The 18,731-nt window shown below is 42.2% G+C and overlaps 1 protein-coding gene across 1 annotated transcript in view; it reads left to right on the top strand.

Moving 5' to 3' along the window:
• ca10a (carbonic anhydrase Xa) overlaps nucleotides 1-18,731 on the top strand; it is a 225,703-nt gene that overhangs the window by 12,933 nt on the left and 194,039 nt on the right. Inside the window, exon 2 of the mRNA XM_026315653.1 lies at nucleotides 9,880-9,954. Coding sequence (XP_026171438.1) covers nucleotides 9,880-9,954 — 75 coding nt within the window. The remainder of the gene's footprint in view (nucleotides 1-9,879; nucleotides 9,955-18,731) is intronic.

Below are 18,731 nucleotides of genomic sequence, written 5' to 3' on the forward strand. Positions count from 1 at the left end.
TAATTGTCCATTGGGGAATTCTACAAGTTTCCTGGACTGTTCATCTCATTCTTAGGCTTTTCACAAATCGTGAGATACTTTTACTTTTGTTTCCAGACACAGTCTTGGAATGTGTGATTTGGACAGAATTTACAAAAAGAGGAGATTGTCACCTGCTGAGCCACTCTGCCTGTGAGTTTCTGTACTTACAGTCAGCATGTACAGAGTTGACTGCCAATCCAAACTGTGCAGTGAAACTGCAATAGGGCAAGGTTTAACATGTCTATTTAATTTGGAATTATATATGATTTGTCTCACTAATTTGCTAGACTTAGCCATTGTTTTTTTGAGTAATTGAAGCAGCTAATTGGATGGTGTGATGTGGCCTGAGGGAACAAGCCCACACAAATGTCCACTGGCATTAAATACAAGAGGATGCCTGTGGTGAACTGATGATCTTAAATACCCAGGGTATGAGAACGAAGAAAGACTAAAGTATGTGAATGGCGGGTGGATCAGATGATGCAATGGGTGTGAGAAGCAAAGATCCATTCTGAGAATAACACATTACTTCTCAACAACACTGGTATCTGTTCAGAGTTGTCAGAGTTAGGCAGCTGGGTGTCTTTGCTGGCTTTATGTAACTTTATGCATGCAGCTCATGTCATTTATGAACCAAATATTTCCTGCAAAAGGGGAAGAGGAATGACTTGAGGTTCTTGTTCTAGTCACCTACATTTTATCAAAAGCACATGACTTGGCTAGACTATCTCTCACCTGCATCTTTGATGTGATTTATTGTGACTGTAAGTGTCTTGGAGTTGGTTTGATAGCATAGGTTTAATTCCTAATTATTCCTAATATTAGTGTTATACTGTGCCTATACTGTCTAACAGTTCTGAGACACAGAAATGGATGATTTATCAACCTCTCACCTCTGTCCCATGTCCTGCCACATTTCCCTTTTTTAGATTGGAGAATCTTAGATTTCCTTTCTGCTGATGTCAGACAGTGTGTTTTGTGACTAGTGCCAGACATTGTGAGAAATGGGACAGTGCTTGTTATGCTGCTTTGTGCTTCTGTGATAAACCACTGTGGTCGTGGGGCGTGATAGCTGCAAGGCTGCAGGGGGAGCTGAGGGGCAGCGGCTGGGTGTGTAAAAAACATAGAATTAAGGCAGCGGTTAGTACCGGCCTTACACACCGTCTAATTCTGGCGACTGAATGGCCAGGGTTCAACGAACTGGTAAAACTATGTGTGGGGGTGTGTTCATGACAGGTAGACATTGGAGGGGTGGGCGCTGTGAGGGTGAGACAAGGTCGTCCAGGGAGTGCAGAAGGGAGGAAGAACGAGGGGGGGCTCCACCGGAGGTTCCCCTGGCTCCAGTGTTACATCCCGTGGAGGACTTCCCCCTCGAGCAATCCTGGGATGACACTCTACACTCAGCCTTTGACTCAGTTGGCTCACTGTAACCCAATGGCTGGTCACATGGGGTATGAAAAAACGCTGCACCGGATTATGGACCGATTCTATAGGCCGGGCAGTGTCAGCTGGTCAATCCAGCGTCCATTTCGAGAGCGCCCTTGCAGCCACTTCTGCTAGTGGAGCTGCCGTTCGAGCGCGTTGGAATGGACCTAATCCGGCCATTCCACTGGAGCACACTGTTTCAGGTCATCTCCTGCGGCGGGATCCCAAAAGAGATCCTGACGGACCAGGGCACATCGTTCATGTCCCGCACACTCAGGGAACTTTAAGAGTTATTGGGTATCAGGTCTGTTCAGACTAGTGTATACCACCCGCAAATAGACAGGCTGGTGGAATGGACAAACAAAACCCTGAAATCCATGATTTGAAAGTTTATTCATGGGGACCAATGCAATTGGGATAAAAGGCTGGACCCTCTGCTGTTTGAAGTGTGGGAGGTACCCCAGGCCTCCACACGATTTTCTCCCTTTGAAGTACTTTTTGGACAAAAACCACGTGGTGTTTTGGACCCTATTAGGGAAAGCTGGGAGGATGGTCACCACCAGCAAAAATGAGGTTCAACAAAGGGGGCGAGGCTACGGCAATTTACACCGGGGGATAAGGTGCTTGTATTACTCCCTTCCTCTAGCTCTAAATTACTCGCCAAGTGGCAAGGACCCTTTACAGTTACACGGCGAGTGGGGGACGTCAACTATGAGGTAGTGCGGTCCGACAGGGGCAGGGTGACCCAGATTTACCACCTCAACCTCCTGAAAACATGGAGAGAGGCGGTGCCTGCGTCTCTGTCTGGTGAGTGTGGTGCATGAGAGAGATGAGCTGGGGCCAGAAGCTCCAAAAACCACCAATCCTTCTCCGGTTCCTTGTGACGGCCATCTCTCGCCCTCCCAAAGAGCAAATGTAGCACAGTTGCAGGAGTATTGCAACTCCTGGATTTAACTAAGGGCTACTGGCAGATTCCCTTGTCGCCAGAGTTCAGGGAAGAAACACTCTTCACTCCGTACAGATTGTACCAATTCGTCATACTTCCATTCGGGTTGTTCGTGGCGCCCGCCACTTTCCAACGCCTCATGGACCAGGTGCTGTGGCATGCGGGGGCTAACGGCCAACCCACGGAAGTGTGCAGTTGGATGGAGGGAGGTACAGTATCTGGGGTGTCACTTGGGACGGGGGCAGGTGTGGCCTCAGATAGAAAAAACTGCAGCCATTGCAACCTGTCCCCGGTCCAAGACAAAAAAAGAGGTGGTTCCTTGGGCTGGCTGGTTACTACCCCCAGTTTGCAGTTTGTTCCAGGGTTTGCGGACCTCACCACCCCATTATCCGACCTCACCCGCAAAGGTGCCTCAGATCTGGTCCAGTAGATGGAGCAGTGTCAGGTGGCATTTGAGACGATAAAACTAGCTCTCTGCGGGAGATAGATAGATAGATAGAAATACTTTATTCATCCCAAACTGGGAAATTCCGCTGTTGCAGAAGCAAATTACAGGCACTCAACATAAACATAAATCTCACATGGAAAAGAAAACAATATAAGAAGAATATAGAAATTATATATAAAAAACAATATACAATAAGTGTGCAAAAAATTTAAAAAAGAGAGAACGCGTATGCAAATATTGCCAGTTCAGACAGTCAGTCCAGGGTGTTGTACAGAGAAGATGTGTTGTACAGTTATGGCATGAGGCAGGAAGGATTTCCTGTAGCGATTTGTAAGACAACGAAGCTGTCTGAGCCTTTTGGAGAAGGCGCTCCGTTGTCTGTCCAACACAGGATGGAGAGAGTGGTCAGGGATCTTGCTGCACACGTTGAAGCACCTCAGCTTCCTCAGGAAGTAGATTCTGCTGCAGCCCTTCTTGTACACAACTGTGCTGTTGGCCTTCCAGTTCAGACTGCTGTCGATGGTCACTCCTAGTTATTTGTACTCCTCCAACACCATTTGTACCCCTCCACATCCCTCCGTAGGATGCAGAGGGGCTTTGAAGCAGTTCCCTTCCTCCTGAAGTGAATCACCATTTCTTTGGTCTTGTCCAGATTAAGCAGCAGGTGATTCCCTCCTGCCCACTCCACAAATCTGGCCACCAGCCCCCTCGTTAACCTCGTATACATCCAACAACTGCAGAGTCATAAGAAAACTTCTGTAAATGACATGACTCTGAGTTGTACTGAAAGTCTGAGGTGTATAAGGTAAACAAGAAGGGGGGGGGGGGCTGCAAGAACATTGGAGGAGGTGGAGGAGGTGTGTGGGGGCAGGGGTAGAGGAGACAGGGGCAGTCTGAGAGCTAAACCTGTTGAAATAGGTGGCTCGTTAGCTCTCTCCCTGTTACCAGCAGACTGTCTGCCTCTCCCCCCAAATCCTGTGCTCTCCTTCATTCCAGACCACACTTCCCTCATGTTGTTTTGCTGGAGTTTGGCTTCCAGCTTCCTCCAGTAGGACTCTTTACACTCCCTCACCTTGTCCCGCAGTTGGTTCCCTCCTCAGCGCCTCTCCTTGTCTCCAGACCTGAAGGTTCTCTTTTTGTTGTTGAGCAGAGTCTTCAGGTCACTGGTGATCCACGGCTTGTTGTTGGGGAAACAGTGAACAGGGCATGACGGTGTCCTCACAGAATTTTATGTACTATATGATGCAGTCCGTCATGCCGTTGATATCCTCCCCGTGAGGCTGACAGAGTGCGTCCCAGTCTGTGCACCCAAAGCAGTCTTGCAGGGTCTCCTCAGCCTCCTGCATCCATCTCCTCACACTCCTTATGGACACACGCCGCTGCTGCACAAGAGGAACATACCTTGGTGTGAGCAGAACTAAGTTGTGGTCTGATCTGCCAAGGGGGGAAGGGCAGTGGCACTGTATGCATCACAGGATGCATAGAGTAAGTCCAGAGTTTTATTGTCCCAAGTGGGGCAGTCCACATACTGAGTGTCAGTCAGTGTTCTATCTAAGTTAACGTGATTAAAATCCGCACTGATTATCCTGAAAGCATTTGGGTGCAGACGGGAGATGGTTGTGCAGATGACGTCAGCAGCGGTAACGTCAGTGTTACGTCAGTAACAGCTGGTGAGGGGGTGTAAACAGTCATCACAATGGCGGATGTAAACTCCCTTGGCATATAATAAGGACGTAGCCCAACAGCTAGCAGTTCCACGTTCGGGCTACAGAGATATTCCTTGACCCGGATATGTCCGGGATTGCACCACCGTAACTCACACACATACAGCACAATCCCGCCTCCATTCTTCTTACCGTTGTCAGTCACATCCCAGTCCGCCCGCACAGTCACAAAACCGGGTGTTGTGCCACTAGCTCTTCTGTCTTGTTGGCGAGAGAGCGTACATTCCCACCAGCAGGCTTGTGTTTCCTCCTCTTAGCCTTCACCTTAACTCCAGCCCTGCATCCCCAGCGTCTCCTTTGTAACTCCTTCTGGATTTCAGGCCTGGCTCCCAGCAGCAGTACAAGCTTACTCAGCACTAACAACTGGTCGCTAGAGTAAACAATGGGCCAGCCGCTGTGACCATTGCCCTCCGTTAACGAAAGCAGGAGTAAAAGTGAAACCAAAGTCTTGGTGCTCACAAAAACCATAGTTGTGGTGATGATAAGTAGAATAAAAAACTCAGAGGAACAAAAAGTAACAGAAAAGACACAAATAAGACACAAAAACTAACATGCACACGGAGCTGCTGCAACAGGCATCCACTCCGAACATGAACTGCTGCTTCACGCCTGTAACTTTTCTCTCCCTTTTACCCTGCAGACCGACGCGTCGGACAGGGGGTTGGGGGCCGTTCTGACCTAGCAGGTACGAGGGGTTGACCACTGCTGGGTTGCTGTACCTCAGCCGAAAGCTCTCAGAGCGGGAGACACGGTACAGCATCGTCGAGAAGGAGTATCTGGCCATTCGGTGGGCGGTCGACGCCCTCAGGTATTCAACCTCTGCCCCGCTCTAATGGATCCACCGCATGAAAGATGCCAATGCCCAGATCACCTGTTGGTATCTGGCTTTGCAGCCCTTTAAGTTCACGGTGGTCCATAAGGGGGCACAGATGGCGGTGGCTGACTTCCTCTCTCGCTCGCGGGGAGGGAGTTGGCGCAGCCGGTGGGCTCCCCGGCCTAAGTCGGGCGGTGGGGATAAGTGGTGGAGTGTGATCGCTGCAGGCTGCAGGGGGAGCTGTGGGGCAGCAGCCAAAATGGGGAAATTGGGCACAGCTGGAGCAGATTAAGTTTAATGACCGAGAGAGACGACACAGTAGCCGGACCCACGAGCCTGCTGGAAAGCAGGGCACAGAACATTAAAATAAAAGCACATTAAATCCCTGAGATTGTCGGTGTGGTTGTGTGACATTGTGGGCGAACCTGCATAGTATCAGTGACATGCTACAACCACATTAAGTGATTATTTCTAATCTATTGGCTAGCAGTTGATACCACTTCCTATACAAAAATTACATATTGCTGAAAATGTGTAGGCTGGGATGTCCCACTTTTCAATTCAATTTCAATTTATTTATTTTTTGTATAGCACCAAATCTCAAGAAACTTTACATAGAAACCCAGCCAATCCCTTTTAAGAAAGCAGTTAGTGACTGTGGAGAGGAAAAACTCCCTTTAACGGAAAAAACATCCAGCAGAGCTGAGCTCAGTTTGGACGGCCATCTGCCTCGACCGGTTAGGGTGAGTGGATAGAGGAGAGGAGAGGATCCAAAAAGGGGAGAGAGCTTGGTGTATGATAGGAAGCCCCCAGGTAGTCCAACCCAATACTAGCATAGGTAGCAAAGGGATAGTTCAAGGTCACCTGAACCAATCCTAACAATATGCTTTATCAAATAGGAAAGTTTTAAGACTAACTAAAAATATAGAAAATGTCTGCGTCCTGAACCCAGAGTGAAAGCCTGGGACATTGTTTTAACAAAGTCACACAGACACTCAACATTAATTTTAGTGACCACTGATTGGTGCAATCAGGTGTCATTGCTGCCGACGTAAATAACATTCTTACCATATTTATTTTCATACTTAGCCATCAACTCTAAATAGCATTTGATGCTGCTCGCACTTCATGTTTTGCCGCCTGCTCTTTTAGTTTATTTTTGGACTGATACAAACAGCATATAATGGTCATGAGGTCATAATAAGTATCATGGGAAACTGCAGTTACCTCAAATTAAGATTAAGAAATATACAAAATAATTCAAGGGAATTAAACTGAGATGAAAGGCAAAAATTAATGAAACACAAATTAAGTTAATCAATGTGTTTTTAAAAAATATGCATGACTTCAAATGTAGATAATGAATTCACAATATGAAATGACATTATTAATAACTGAGTATAACAACAGTAAAAACACTATAATTACTGGCATACTCCAGAGATTTAAGCCTTCATCTTGACAAAGAACAGTGTATATTCATTTTTGTTTTTATTTGATACATTGTATGGTTAGACAGATTCACATTTTTCAATTTCATATTCCTCACAATATATATTGTTATAATTAGTGCTGCAATTTGGCTGCTGCAGCAACTCAGTTTTCCCATGGGCATCATGAAAGGTTCAATTTACCTCACAGAATTTATCATTGTAGTATCTCAGCAGCCATTTGTCTAAACCTGATGGTAGTAAAATTGTTTCACATTCACTCTAATTAGACTGAAATAATGGGGAAAGTGGGCATAACAATCCAAAAAGAGTCTTTTATTTATTTTTTGTCAGGAACAGCAGCTGTGTTATTATATGCTCTATTACAGTGCACGTGCAGAGTGTGAGTAAGAGAGAGAGAAATATATCTGTATTGTTGTCAGTAGCTTGTAAGAGGATCATGTACACAGGCCTCCCAATTGTTTTTATATTATTACAGTAGCTACAATCCCAAGGTCTCTTACTACAAACCCTACACACACACACACACACACACAAACACTGTATATTATTGTTCTCTTTGACCACCCATTATTTTTTTTTTACTGCTGAGCTTTTATCTCATAAAACATGATGAAAATGCGCTGTTGTTGATAAAGTGGTGAAACTGTCACAGTTTGCTATTTCAGCACAGTACAGCACAGCATGTAAATGTAACTAACTCTACAGCATAGTAAATCTATTACTGTGGGGTCATGCTGGGTTTAGTTAGCTGCTACATTGTTCAATAAATTAACATTAAAAAGTGAACAATTGGAGCCACTATCAGCCTTAAGTGCAAAGTCACAACAGCAAGTGGCACAGAAAAATGTACCTGGATGGTGATATGGAGGGAGCTACTGGACTGAATAGTGAAAAGTGTTGGTTGTGGCCAACTTTGTTTGTGACAAAACTGATGGGAAGAAAAATACTGTAGCCAGTGTTTATCTCAGGCATTACAATTGTTACTGACCATTTTTGTCAGCAGCAATTCTTATAAGAGATACAAATTTGATTCACATTCACTCTAATTAGACAAGTAAATTCTAGGGCAACTAAATTCTAAAAATAGATGAGGAACATGTTTAATAGATGTTTACAGTACTTTGCAAGCCTTTTCATTTACACATATTGCTAGTCAGCTAGCCGCTGGTATTCATACAAGATAAAAGAACTGGGTTTTATTCAAAATTAAAGAAAGCAAAAAATATGTTATGTGGATGCTTTGGAGTTGCTTGACATAATAAAACATATTTCTTGCACTGTGGAGTTGCAATGTAATCAATTTCTAAATAACCAATAGTGTCGTTAATGTGTAGGTAATTCGATTTTATGCATCTGCCTGGGACTATTTAATGAAGCAGTAGTCTTTCAGGGTCAGCAATTTTAATATGGTGTCCTCTTTGTCAAAAGCACTAATTCACAAATCTAAGTCAAGCACTAAATAAAGGAAGTCTTTATTATTGAATTCAAAGGTTCCACTGATTTTGGATCAAAGTTACCATATTTTCTAGGCTATAAGTTGCACTGGAGTATAAGTCACTTTTAGCAAAAACAGACTAGTTGAGAAAAAAACACATATAAGTCACTTCACTGTACGAGTCGCAGGACAAGCCCGAGGAGTAAGAAAAGTGCAACTTTTTGTCCAGATAATACAGTACTCTAAATACTGGTATGACTTAGTTTTAATACTTTGTTCAAACATTGCTCATCTTTCTCTATGGCTCTAAAAAAATATGGAAATGCTGCTTTCCCAGTACATGATTAGATGTAAAGGAAAATAGAAAACATTTTTTTGCATAAACAGGATTATTTGTTTTTTTTAAGAAAAGCATTTTTAAAATTGAGAAACAACTCTACTAATAGTCCCATCGTGGAGAAACAGAGGCCCCCTTCATCTCAGGCAAAGGTCTCTTATTATGATAATTACCATTTCAAAGTATCATAATTAATTTTAAAGTACTATTGTTTTTGAGGTACTAGACATTGCAATGTTAATATGTATTTATATTTTGTTCTCTCATCTAAAATAATGTGTTGGAAAAGGAACTGCAATGGCACAGGGTGTTTCTTATCTCATTGATCAGTCTTCTGCTTTCTGGAAAACTGACTACATAAAAAATGGATGAATGAATTTGTGTTGAGGTTTAAGTGGAAGTTTGCCATGGTCCAGTGGCACTGGGCAAAAGGCCAGCCTCCCTGTAATAGTTTGGAAAGTCCAGGTCATTGCTGCTTTGTTGGCCAAAGCAGACACCAATCAAATGTGGTCTTTACTTCTGGTTCATTTACCATCACAAAGCGAGAAACAATTTATCATTTACAGAAACAAGCCGACAAACAGGATCCATTTTTTCCTGGGTGGCCAACTACTGTTTTCCCTCCTTTTCAGCTTGTGGCAGCAGAGATTATCTGAGAAAATAACCTTTTCTGGAATGTGTACAGCCAGCCCACCTCTCTGAAATTGAACCTGTTCTACAGTGTTACTGCAGCAAGGCTGTTTGGAGGGGAAGGTAGCTGGAGGAAGGGAAGGGTCACCTTAACTTCCATTAAAAACAAGCAAGTAGGGCAACCTTTAGACCCTTGATTAAGCCGTGATATGCGTGTTCAGTGAATGAACAGGAAAGAAGAAAGATCAGGTGTAAAAAGCAATATCCCCAAGGCTTGGTTCGTAATCCATGGTCAAAACTCTTTCTTTGTACTAAGACTTTACCTAGTCACCTCAATTACACTGTACCACCCTGACTGAATCTGGGGACCTTGTTCGATAACTCCTACATCGTGACAGAATGCATTTTTATACCAATGCTTAGGGAGTCATCGCATGACAGCAGAGTTTGCCTGTGTGTGTACATGTGTGTATGTGTTTGGTTGAATGGAATTGACAGGTTGAATTCCAGCTGGAGGCCTGTTAGAGTGATGGGGGCGGAAAATATCGCAGTTGGAGCATGGGAACAAGGAAGGATTGTGTTTTTGCTTTCTTCTCTGAACTTCAGATCTAATGTCCTTGTTTCTGGTTTCTTGTCACCTTACAGCACAGCCAAATCCACCGAAAATTCACGAAGGATGGTGGGCGTACAAGGAGGTGGTGCAGGGGAGCTTTGTTCCAGGTGAGCCTCAACACAGCATGCAGGACTTTGATGCATGGAAGCTTTCCACTGAATGATGATTTTCCTGCATACACTTTAGCTGCACTGCATGCTTGAAACTGAAGTCAGAGCTTATTACATATTTAAGATAACATCGAGCTACCTTGCCATTGGCAGTAGTTATTTTCTCATTCTGACAAGACCTCTTCGCCCTTCCCACACAGTTGACGCTTTTTCACTGAGTGATTGACAGCATCTCAATGTTCCTTTCACTCTTTCTGTCTTGTTTCGTATCTGTGTGTCAGGCCAATTATTTTTCTGAGATTGTTTTTTTTTTTTTTCTGTTGAGCTGAGGTGCCTCTGATAAAGCCTCCAGCTGACTACCTATGAGTGCTTGGTAATTGTGAATGTGGGGTCATTTCTGACCAAGTGCCTGTACATTGACAGAACAATTAAGAAAACAGAGAATATTCTTTTGGTACTAACTTCTGAAAACACCATGGTTAATTTTATTGTACGGCTAAAGGTGAACAGGGATGTTTTATATGATCTAAGTGTGTAGGGATAAGATTTGTAGATTTCAACATTCTGAACAAATGAATGTAATGCAAAGGTATTAGCAACATATAAAAAAGAACCCAGGATATGGTTAAATGCTGTGACACATGTCCATACAACAGGCTGCTATCAGCCTGAGGCTAAAGCTATCTGGAGTCACCTGATGACTAGAAAAGTCTCCTCTGTAATGCCAAGATTATTTCAAAAATGAAATGTAGCAAATCTGATATAATAACTAAGCATAGAGAGAATAAGAGAACAGGTAAGAGGAAGAGTGAAGATGAAGAATGAGTGAAGAGCTTAAAACATAATATTGAGCAATGAGAGAGAGTGTAAGTAGCAGTTTCTCATTTCATGGAAGCCATATCATCAAAAAAGCTGACCAAACGATGTAATCCATTAAAGTCTCAGATTTCAGGGGAGATGGACATAGCAGGTTAGCCTGGGGACACACTAGACACTTTCATGCCTGATTTGCCCCCTTCAGTGATCGTGGGAGTGTGGCCCGATTCCAGGTTTGTCGTGACCAATTATTTGTCTAAACAGTCCTCAAGTGGTGTCAATACGATTATTTTACTGCTCCTGATCGGGTTGGAGCCTTGATCGTAAATATCAAACATGTTATCCTAAATTCAATAAGGACTTTATTATGGACTTCTCATATTTACAAATATGACAGTTTGCTCATCTGTGGAGATTTTAATGTTAATGTTTGTTGTCTGTCCAGCCAACTGGTAAATAAGTTTCAGAATCTTTTGATCTCTTTTGACCTGACAGTCAGTATATGGCCCCACACATCAGCACGGACACACTCTGGACCTTCTAATCTCACATGGACTCTCAGTATCCATTTTAGAAATAACTGACACTTGCATTTCAGACCACTTCCCTGTAATATTTTAACTTATGGTTCCTCTTCCTGCTGTTAAATCCTTTACTCCAGCCTATCGCCATCGCACCATCACCTCTACCACAGCTAGAGATTTTGCTGCTGCTTTCATGAACACCAGTCTTTACATCTAGGACGAATCAGCTTCTCCTCTGTGTCCCAAGGACTTTATCACCTCCTTCCACTCCACCTGTTCAGGGATCTTGGACTCCATTGCACAGTTCAAGTGCACATCTCAAAACCAAACCTGACCCTTGGCTTACTGACGCACCCACGCCCTCAGACATTGCATGTAGTATACTGCGGGACACTCTTCCTGACTATCAGAATAATGTTAAAGAGGCTAAATGTATATAACTGTCTAATGTCATTTCCACCAGCTGTAATCTAGGGTGTTATTAAACACACTTCAGTCCATTACAAATCCATCTTGCAGTGTTCTGAAGCATGTGTCAAATCAACTTGTGATGAATTTCTTGATTATTTTGTGAACAAGGTGTTTGGCAGAACATTAACACTACTCCTACTTGTCTTGATAGAGCGTGTTCTTCCCCTGTGCCCTCCTCTGTTTTTACTATATTTGATCCAGTGTCCCTAACGCTCGTCTCAGAGGTGATCCAGCGGTTGTCCCCAACCAACTGCCCTCTGGACGTTACTCCATCCAGGGTGCTTAAATACATTTTTTATACAGTGGGGCCATGTCTCCTCTCGTTCCACAACTGCCTCAGCTCAGGGTCTCTGTACCAGATGTTTTCAAGCATGCTGTGATCAGGCCTCTTCTCAAGAAATCTAATTTTGATCCTGCACTTCTGTCAAATTTTAGACCAATATCCCATCTACCGTTCCTATCTAAGGTTTTGGAAAAAGTTGTTTTCATCCAGCTACATTATTTTTTGGAAAGTAATCATATTTTTGAAAAATTCCAATCTGGATTTAGAACATGTCACAGCACTGACATGACATCCTCCTGTCCCTTGATTCAAAGAAACCTGTGCTACTAGTGATGCTGGACCTCACTGTGGCATTTGATACTATGGATCACTCCGTTCTTCTGACATGTTTATCACAGCTAGTTGGCCTTCAGGGACCTGTGCTACAGTGGATTAAGTCCTATTTAACAAATAGAACTTTTTCTGTTATGATTGACGACCTTTCCTCCTCTCCAGCTCCCTCTGGTGTGCCACAGGGTTTCCATTTTGGGCCCTGTTGTATTTTCTCTGTACATGTTACTTTAGGGTCGAGTATTACAAAATGCAATATTTCTTTTCATCTGTATGCAGAAATCTACCTGCCAGCGGTTTCAAATTCTTCTGTCACACTCATATCCATCCACAGGTGTTTGGATGACATCAAACTCTGGTTGTCACAGAATTTTCTGAGTTTGACATTTATCATATCAAAGTAGTTATGCAAATTTTATCTTTCTATTTTACTCAACTCATTATGAGGTTCAGTAAAAACAAATGATAATTTTCAAAACTAGTACAGAGTAACTTAACTTAAAATCTAAACAATAAATACAACGGGCACACAGAAGATGTTGTACCACGATTTGTATGTTCACTAAAAATAATACATAATCACATTTAGTTAGATGTCTAAATGCATACAAAATTTTGGACCAGTGCTGAACTGTGTTTGTCTCAGGGATGAGCCCCTTGGCCATGTTGTCATAGTCAATGTAGTCTTGTGCAAAATCTTTCATGTCATCACACAAAGCTCTAGTGTCACCTAAAAACAAATTAAAACATGTTTGAGTTTCTTGTTCTCTCTCTCTCTCTCTCACTTACACACACACACACACACACACACACCCTCACACACACACACACACACACACACACACACTTCTGTCACCTTCAGTGAGTTTGGAGAAAGAGGAGGGTAGTTGTGCTTGGCGTGAGGCCGAGGAGATTAAGCGACTCCAGAAGTGTTTTTTTGTGGGCGGGGCCTGTGCTGACCCGAGTGTACGCTGCCAAGGACCGTAGGGACATCTTCTCTGCGGCCTGCAGGAGCCGTTTAATTTCATCATACGAGATGAGATACTTCCCTAAAATTAGAGCAAGACAGGAGGAGGTGAATGTGTCTGGGGAAGGGTTGTGATTCAATAGTTTTTTTAATTTTATCTGATGTGAATGCAGAATCAGATTTGTTTGTCAAATCCAAACCCTCTTTCATATTTATTGTCATTTTAAGTGGAATCACTTAAAAATTACACCAAAAAATGAAATTTAGAATCACAAATTGCCCAGGTAACCTAATGGTTAAGGTGCATTCTGCAAAATTCATTGGCAGGAGAACTTGATGGCTCTCTCTCTCTCTCTAGACTATCAAATACAGCCACATATAATATTTCAATTAGAAAATTAAGAAGAACTGAAGAAGTGAAGAGACGTGTGCAAGCAGGTTGGAACGGGTGGAGGAAAGTGTCAGGTGTGATGTGTGACAAAAGAGTGTCAGCAAGAATGAAAGGAAAGGTGGACAAGACAGTGGTGAGACCAGCAATGTTGTCTGGTTTAGAGACAGTGGCACTGAGAAAAAGACAGGAGGCAGAGCTGGAGGTAGCAGAGCTGAAGATGTTGAGGTTCTCTCTGGGAGTGACGAGGATGGATAGGATCAGGAATGAGGACATCAGAGGGACAGCTCATGTTAGATGTTTTGTAGAAAAAGCCAGGGAAGCCAGATTGAGATGGTTTGGACATGTTCAGAGGAGGGACAGTGAATACATTGGTAAAAGGATGCTGAGGTTAGAGCTGCCAGGAAGGAGGCCTAGAGGAAGACCAAAGAGGAGGTTCTTGGATGTAGTGAAGGAGGACATGAGGATAGTTGGTGTGGGTGAGGAGGATACAGAGAATAGGGTTAAATGGAGGCAGATGATTGGCTGTGGTGACCCCTGAAGGGAGCAGCCCAAAGGAGAAGAAGAATAACACAGACTTCAGTACAGTCCCAGTCATTGGGACCTTCCTGAATTCCACCATAGGGCCAGTAGCGGTAGCCACTCTTAAAACATTTTCATATGGGCTTGGATATTCAGTCACAGCCATGCAATTTCCCACTGGGTTTCAAAAGTATGTCAGCATTACACTGGTAACATATTCTTGACACAAACATTCAAACTTAATCTTAAAAATTGATATTAAAGCTGAATGTTAAAGATGGTATATTGAAGGAAATAAAAAGCATTGATGCAATGTGGCACAGTGAGTATTGTGATGTGTACTCTGGAAGCATAAGCATATGCTTCACAAAGCAAACACTACAGCTTTTCCAGCATGTTCAAGCATATATAACTAAGTGTCTGTTTGTCCTTCATTCTGGTGCCAGCAGTTTGCTGCTCTGTTTATATCTCAGCTATCTTTTCTAGCAGTTTTCCATAGTGCACTTGCTCCACTAACCACACTACAACAACAGCTGGAGCGGTTAAACACTATTCATGATCCTCATGTGGCAGTACAAAGAATTCCCAACTCTAGTTACCCTTTTCGGCAGCCGGCAGGATTTCATAGCTAGGACATAAAAGAGAAACAAAGGATTTTCATTGCAAATGAAGCTCAGTTTAATGATGCATAGAGAAATAATGTTGATGGAACATATTCATATTGGGCTTACTTGGACACTAAGTGGCAATAAAAAAAGACAGTGCAGTGGAGATTTAGTGTATATCTTTAGAAAATGTACAAAATATGCTTAATTTGAGTTCAAGTAGTGGCTATTTTTTACTTTGTCAGAGATTATCAGTTTAACAACTCAGCAGACATATGTATGATTTCATTTTTGAATATCCTCTCTGACAGTTTATGAAATTGTTAGAAATTTCAAAACTTACAGTGTGTTTTTGACTGACAGCCAAAGTAATATTGTAGAAATTGGAATGGAAATGATACTGCTGCCTCATTGGGAAAAGCAGCAATATCACTCCATATCTCCTCTCAGCTCTGGATCAGTTGGTGCTATTAGAACTCTGAGCCCTTTCCACTTTTTCACCTTTTAATTTCTCTCAGCAGAGGTCAGAAACTGTGATGGAGCATCTTAGAACATTTGCACCCCAAGGTTAGCAAAGCAAATGTAATCACTTTCTCAGTCCTGTGTCACTGCAGCTGGCCTTTGGAATATTGCTTATCCTTTCTGAGCTTTCTCAATTACCCTTAAATTTGGGAAAGGTCAGATATATCTCTAAGTGCTGTGTGGGTTTCCCCTTTGCTCCCACCTATTCTTCCTCAGCCATATAGTGTTTAACAAGTGCAGTCAGGGTTAAAGGTATACAATCTGTCATCAGTTTCCTTTTTACAGTGCAAACATTTCTGGCTCAACCTTTTATTCCAGCACTGAGTCAGTTGTATATCAGTTTACTCATTTTACTGTAATCAAAGGAAAGACGCAATGTATGTGTGATTTATTAAATTTGTACTTATTAGTTTGTATATGTATGACTTTACAGGTCAATTTCATTTTTATTGATAAAACAGTTCAAATATGCAAAGAAATTTCTCAAGTGTAAAACTTGAATGCTCGCTGTGTTATAAAGGTCTGTTTAACTCTGTTATAATATCAAAGTGACCAAAAATAGAATAGGAAATGAAGCCTGCATTTAGGCTGCCACTGTAATGCTTCACACTTATATTCTGCTTTTGCAAACTTAATTTGAGTGAATGATAATTACTATCATTATTTGGTATAGGTCAGTCTTTACTTGGTAATGAATTAAATCATAGGCTCACAATCAGCACACACTGACACTGTATATTGCTCAAAAAACTTAAGGGAATATTTGAATCACACATCAGCTCCATTAACAAATTTTCTATGTTGAAAATCTGCTTTAATAATCTTTATTTTGAACAATATGACAGTCAGTGGAAACCAAAATCATCGACCCACTGCAGGGCTGTATTCAAATTAAGACTGAAACTCAAAGTAAATTTAAATCACAGGATAAGCCAAGTTACACCAATCAATCACAGTAACTCATAATGTGACTCAGAAGTGTGTATGACCCCTGTATGACTTTACCAGGCCTGGATCAGGGAGTCAATGAGTTCCTCAACACTCTGTGGTGTCACCAGGTGGCATTGACACAGAGACATAACATTATATGATAAGAAGAACCATTATTTGTCCCACAGCAGAGAAATTTACATCATCACAGCAGCAAGTAACAATGGCCAGAATAGAAAAAAATAAACAAATGATGTCACATAGGTGCTCAGTTGGATTTAGGTCAGGAGATTGTTAGGGCCAGTCTGTCATCAGTGTCATCCAGGAACTGCCTATATACTTTGGCCGTATGAGGCTGGGCACAGAACTTGCACCAGAAGGGATCCAGGGCTCAATGGATCAGTGTAAGGTCTGACAATTTCATGCTGGTACCACTCAGCCATCAGGGTACCACTGATTATGACCTGGAGGTCTGTGTGACCCTCCAAGGATACACCTTCCCAGACCTTCACTGACCCTCCACCAAACCAGTCATGTTTGATGATGTTACAGGCAACAGAACATTAACCAAGGTTTAATCTCTTTTAGCAGCATTTTGCAAATGCATCACAACCCTAAAGGCTGGGTTGTTGATTAAATGTTGAATGTACTGAAGCCACATACCAATTTTACAAAAATGCAAAGAAATGTTGGTAAGAAGTAATTGTTTGAAATAAACATAGAAAACGAAGCTTTGACAGGCTATATTTTCTTAATTCTGATCTATTCAGTGTGTCATTTTTTCAACCCTGCTTTGTATTAATAAATGCATGTCGTGAGGTCATGGGGGAGTAAAAGTTTAATGGCCTGCACACTAGATCTGAATACCAAAGTTCTTCCAGCATAACTGCTTATTTTAAAGCCAAGACCTAAACTCCGATGAGAATTGCAACATTTTTTGGAAGGGACATGAGAGTCTGCTTGTGAAGACGTGATTTGGACATCACGCCATATGTTTAAGTTTGTTGAAAGCCACAAAGACAATTTTTTATCCTGTTTGCTTTTGTCACTGTCTTATAGTGATAAAGAGATCATCAAAATAGTGGCAAGAAGTAAGTATGGTAGGGTAAGTATAGAGCCTGGTTCTGCTGGAGGTTTCTTCTGTTAAAGGGAGATTTTCCTCTCCACTGTCGCCAAGTGCTGCTCATAAAGGATTTGTTGGGTTTTTGTAAAGTGCCTTGAGATGATTGTATTGTGATTTGGCCAGTACAAGTAAATTGAATTGAACTAAGTGTCAGATAAACTACATATCCTGTGGGTTCTCAGAATAAAAGCGATCCTGTGCTTTGGCAGTAAAATGCTTTTAATAATTGACAGTGATAAGACAGTTTAAGTTCTAGCAGTAACTTCCACAAAATGCTGGCTCCAGTCTTTAAATTATGTCATTTCAGTGTTACTTCAGTGCAAGGTGGAACTTAACACTTAATTCCTGACCTTGACACAACTCAGTCAGTTTATTCACTCATTCCAGAGCTTTTGACCATATAGGTTCTTTATTACCAGTGGCAGTTTATTGGCAGATGTTCAAACTTTTCATTATTCTCAGTATTGTAGGACCTCTTGTCCATTTTGGCCCATGACAACCGCGACAGTGCCATCTGTTACTAATGAGTGAGTGACACACTGAATACCTCTTGATGCAAATTTCCAGAAATAAATACTGAGGTTTACAGCTTTGCTATCTTTTTTTTTCCACCAGCCCCCTCTTCCTATAGGCAGACCGTCTGATGGCCCTGTGATCCATCAGAACTTCTAGTTTGAGTATATTTGTCCCCCTGTGTGGCCACAGTCCTGCTGCAAGTGTCCCAGTTGGAGTCATATAATGTGGCATCACTGCACAATGCCTTATTGCTGTTTTGAGCAATACGGCATTTCCCCATGGTAGCCCCCACCTGTAGCTAATGACAGAGTGGTGGAGGCAGCAGTGGGGATGATGAGGGGGAGTGAAGCAAGAGGAAGAGCTAGATGGCAGGCAAGAGGAAGCAGTTACAGAAAGGGCAACTACAGTGCAGAGAGCAACCAGGCTGCTCACTCCATGATGCTTTTCTGGAGCTAATGGTATAACCATGAAGTAATTCAAATACACATACATACAGACAATTGCAATATTAGGAGAATTTACTATTGTTGGTTTAGGATGTTTATGTTTAACTGCCTACAGATTATGTTTTTGTAAGAACAATCTGAATTTCCCCTCAAGTGAGGCATATACCTTTTGGTTTTATACTCACATACCCAGCTGACTCTAGGGACAAAGCACAAAAGTACCACCAGAGTTTGTGCTATAACTTTTGTATGTGTTTTTGGATTGAACTTAATTTGTGCAATAATATGTACAAATACATTTTTCAAGCTAATACTAATAATACTAATAAAA

Source organism: Mastacembelus armatus, chromosome 19 (genome assembly GCF_900324485.2).
Source record: "Mastacembelus armatus chromosome 19, fMasArm1.2, whole genome shotgun sequence".
In the NCBI taxonomy this organism is placed as follows: domain Eukaryota; kingdom Metazoa; phylum Chordata; class Actinopteri; order Synbranchiformes; family Mastacembelidae; genus Mastacembelus; species Mastacembelus armatus.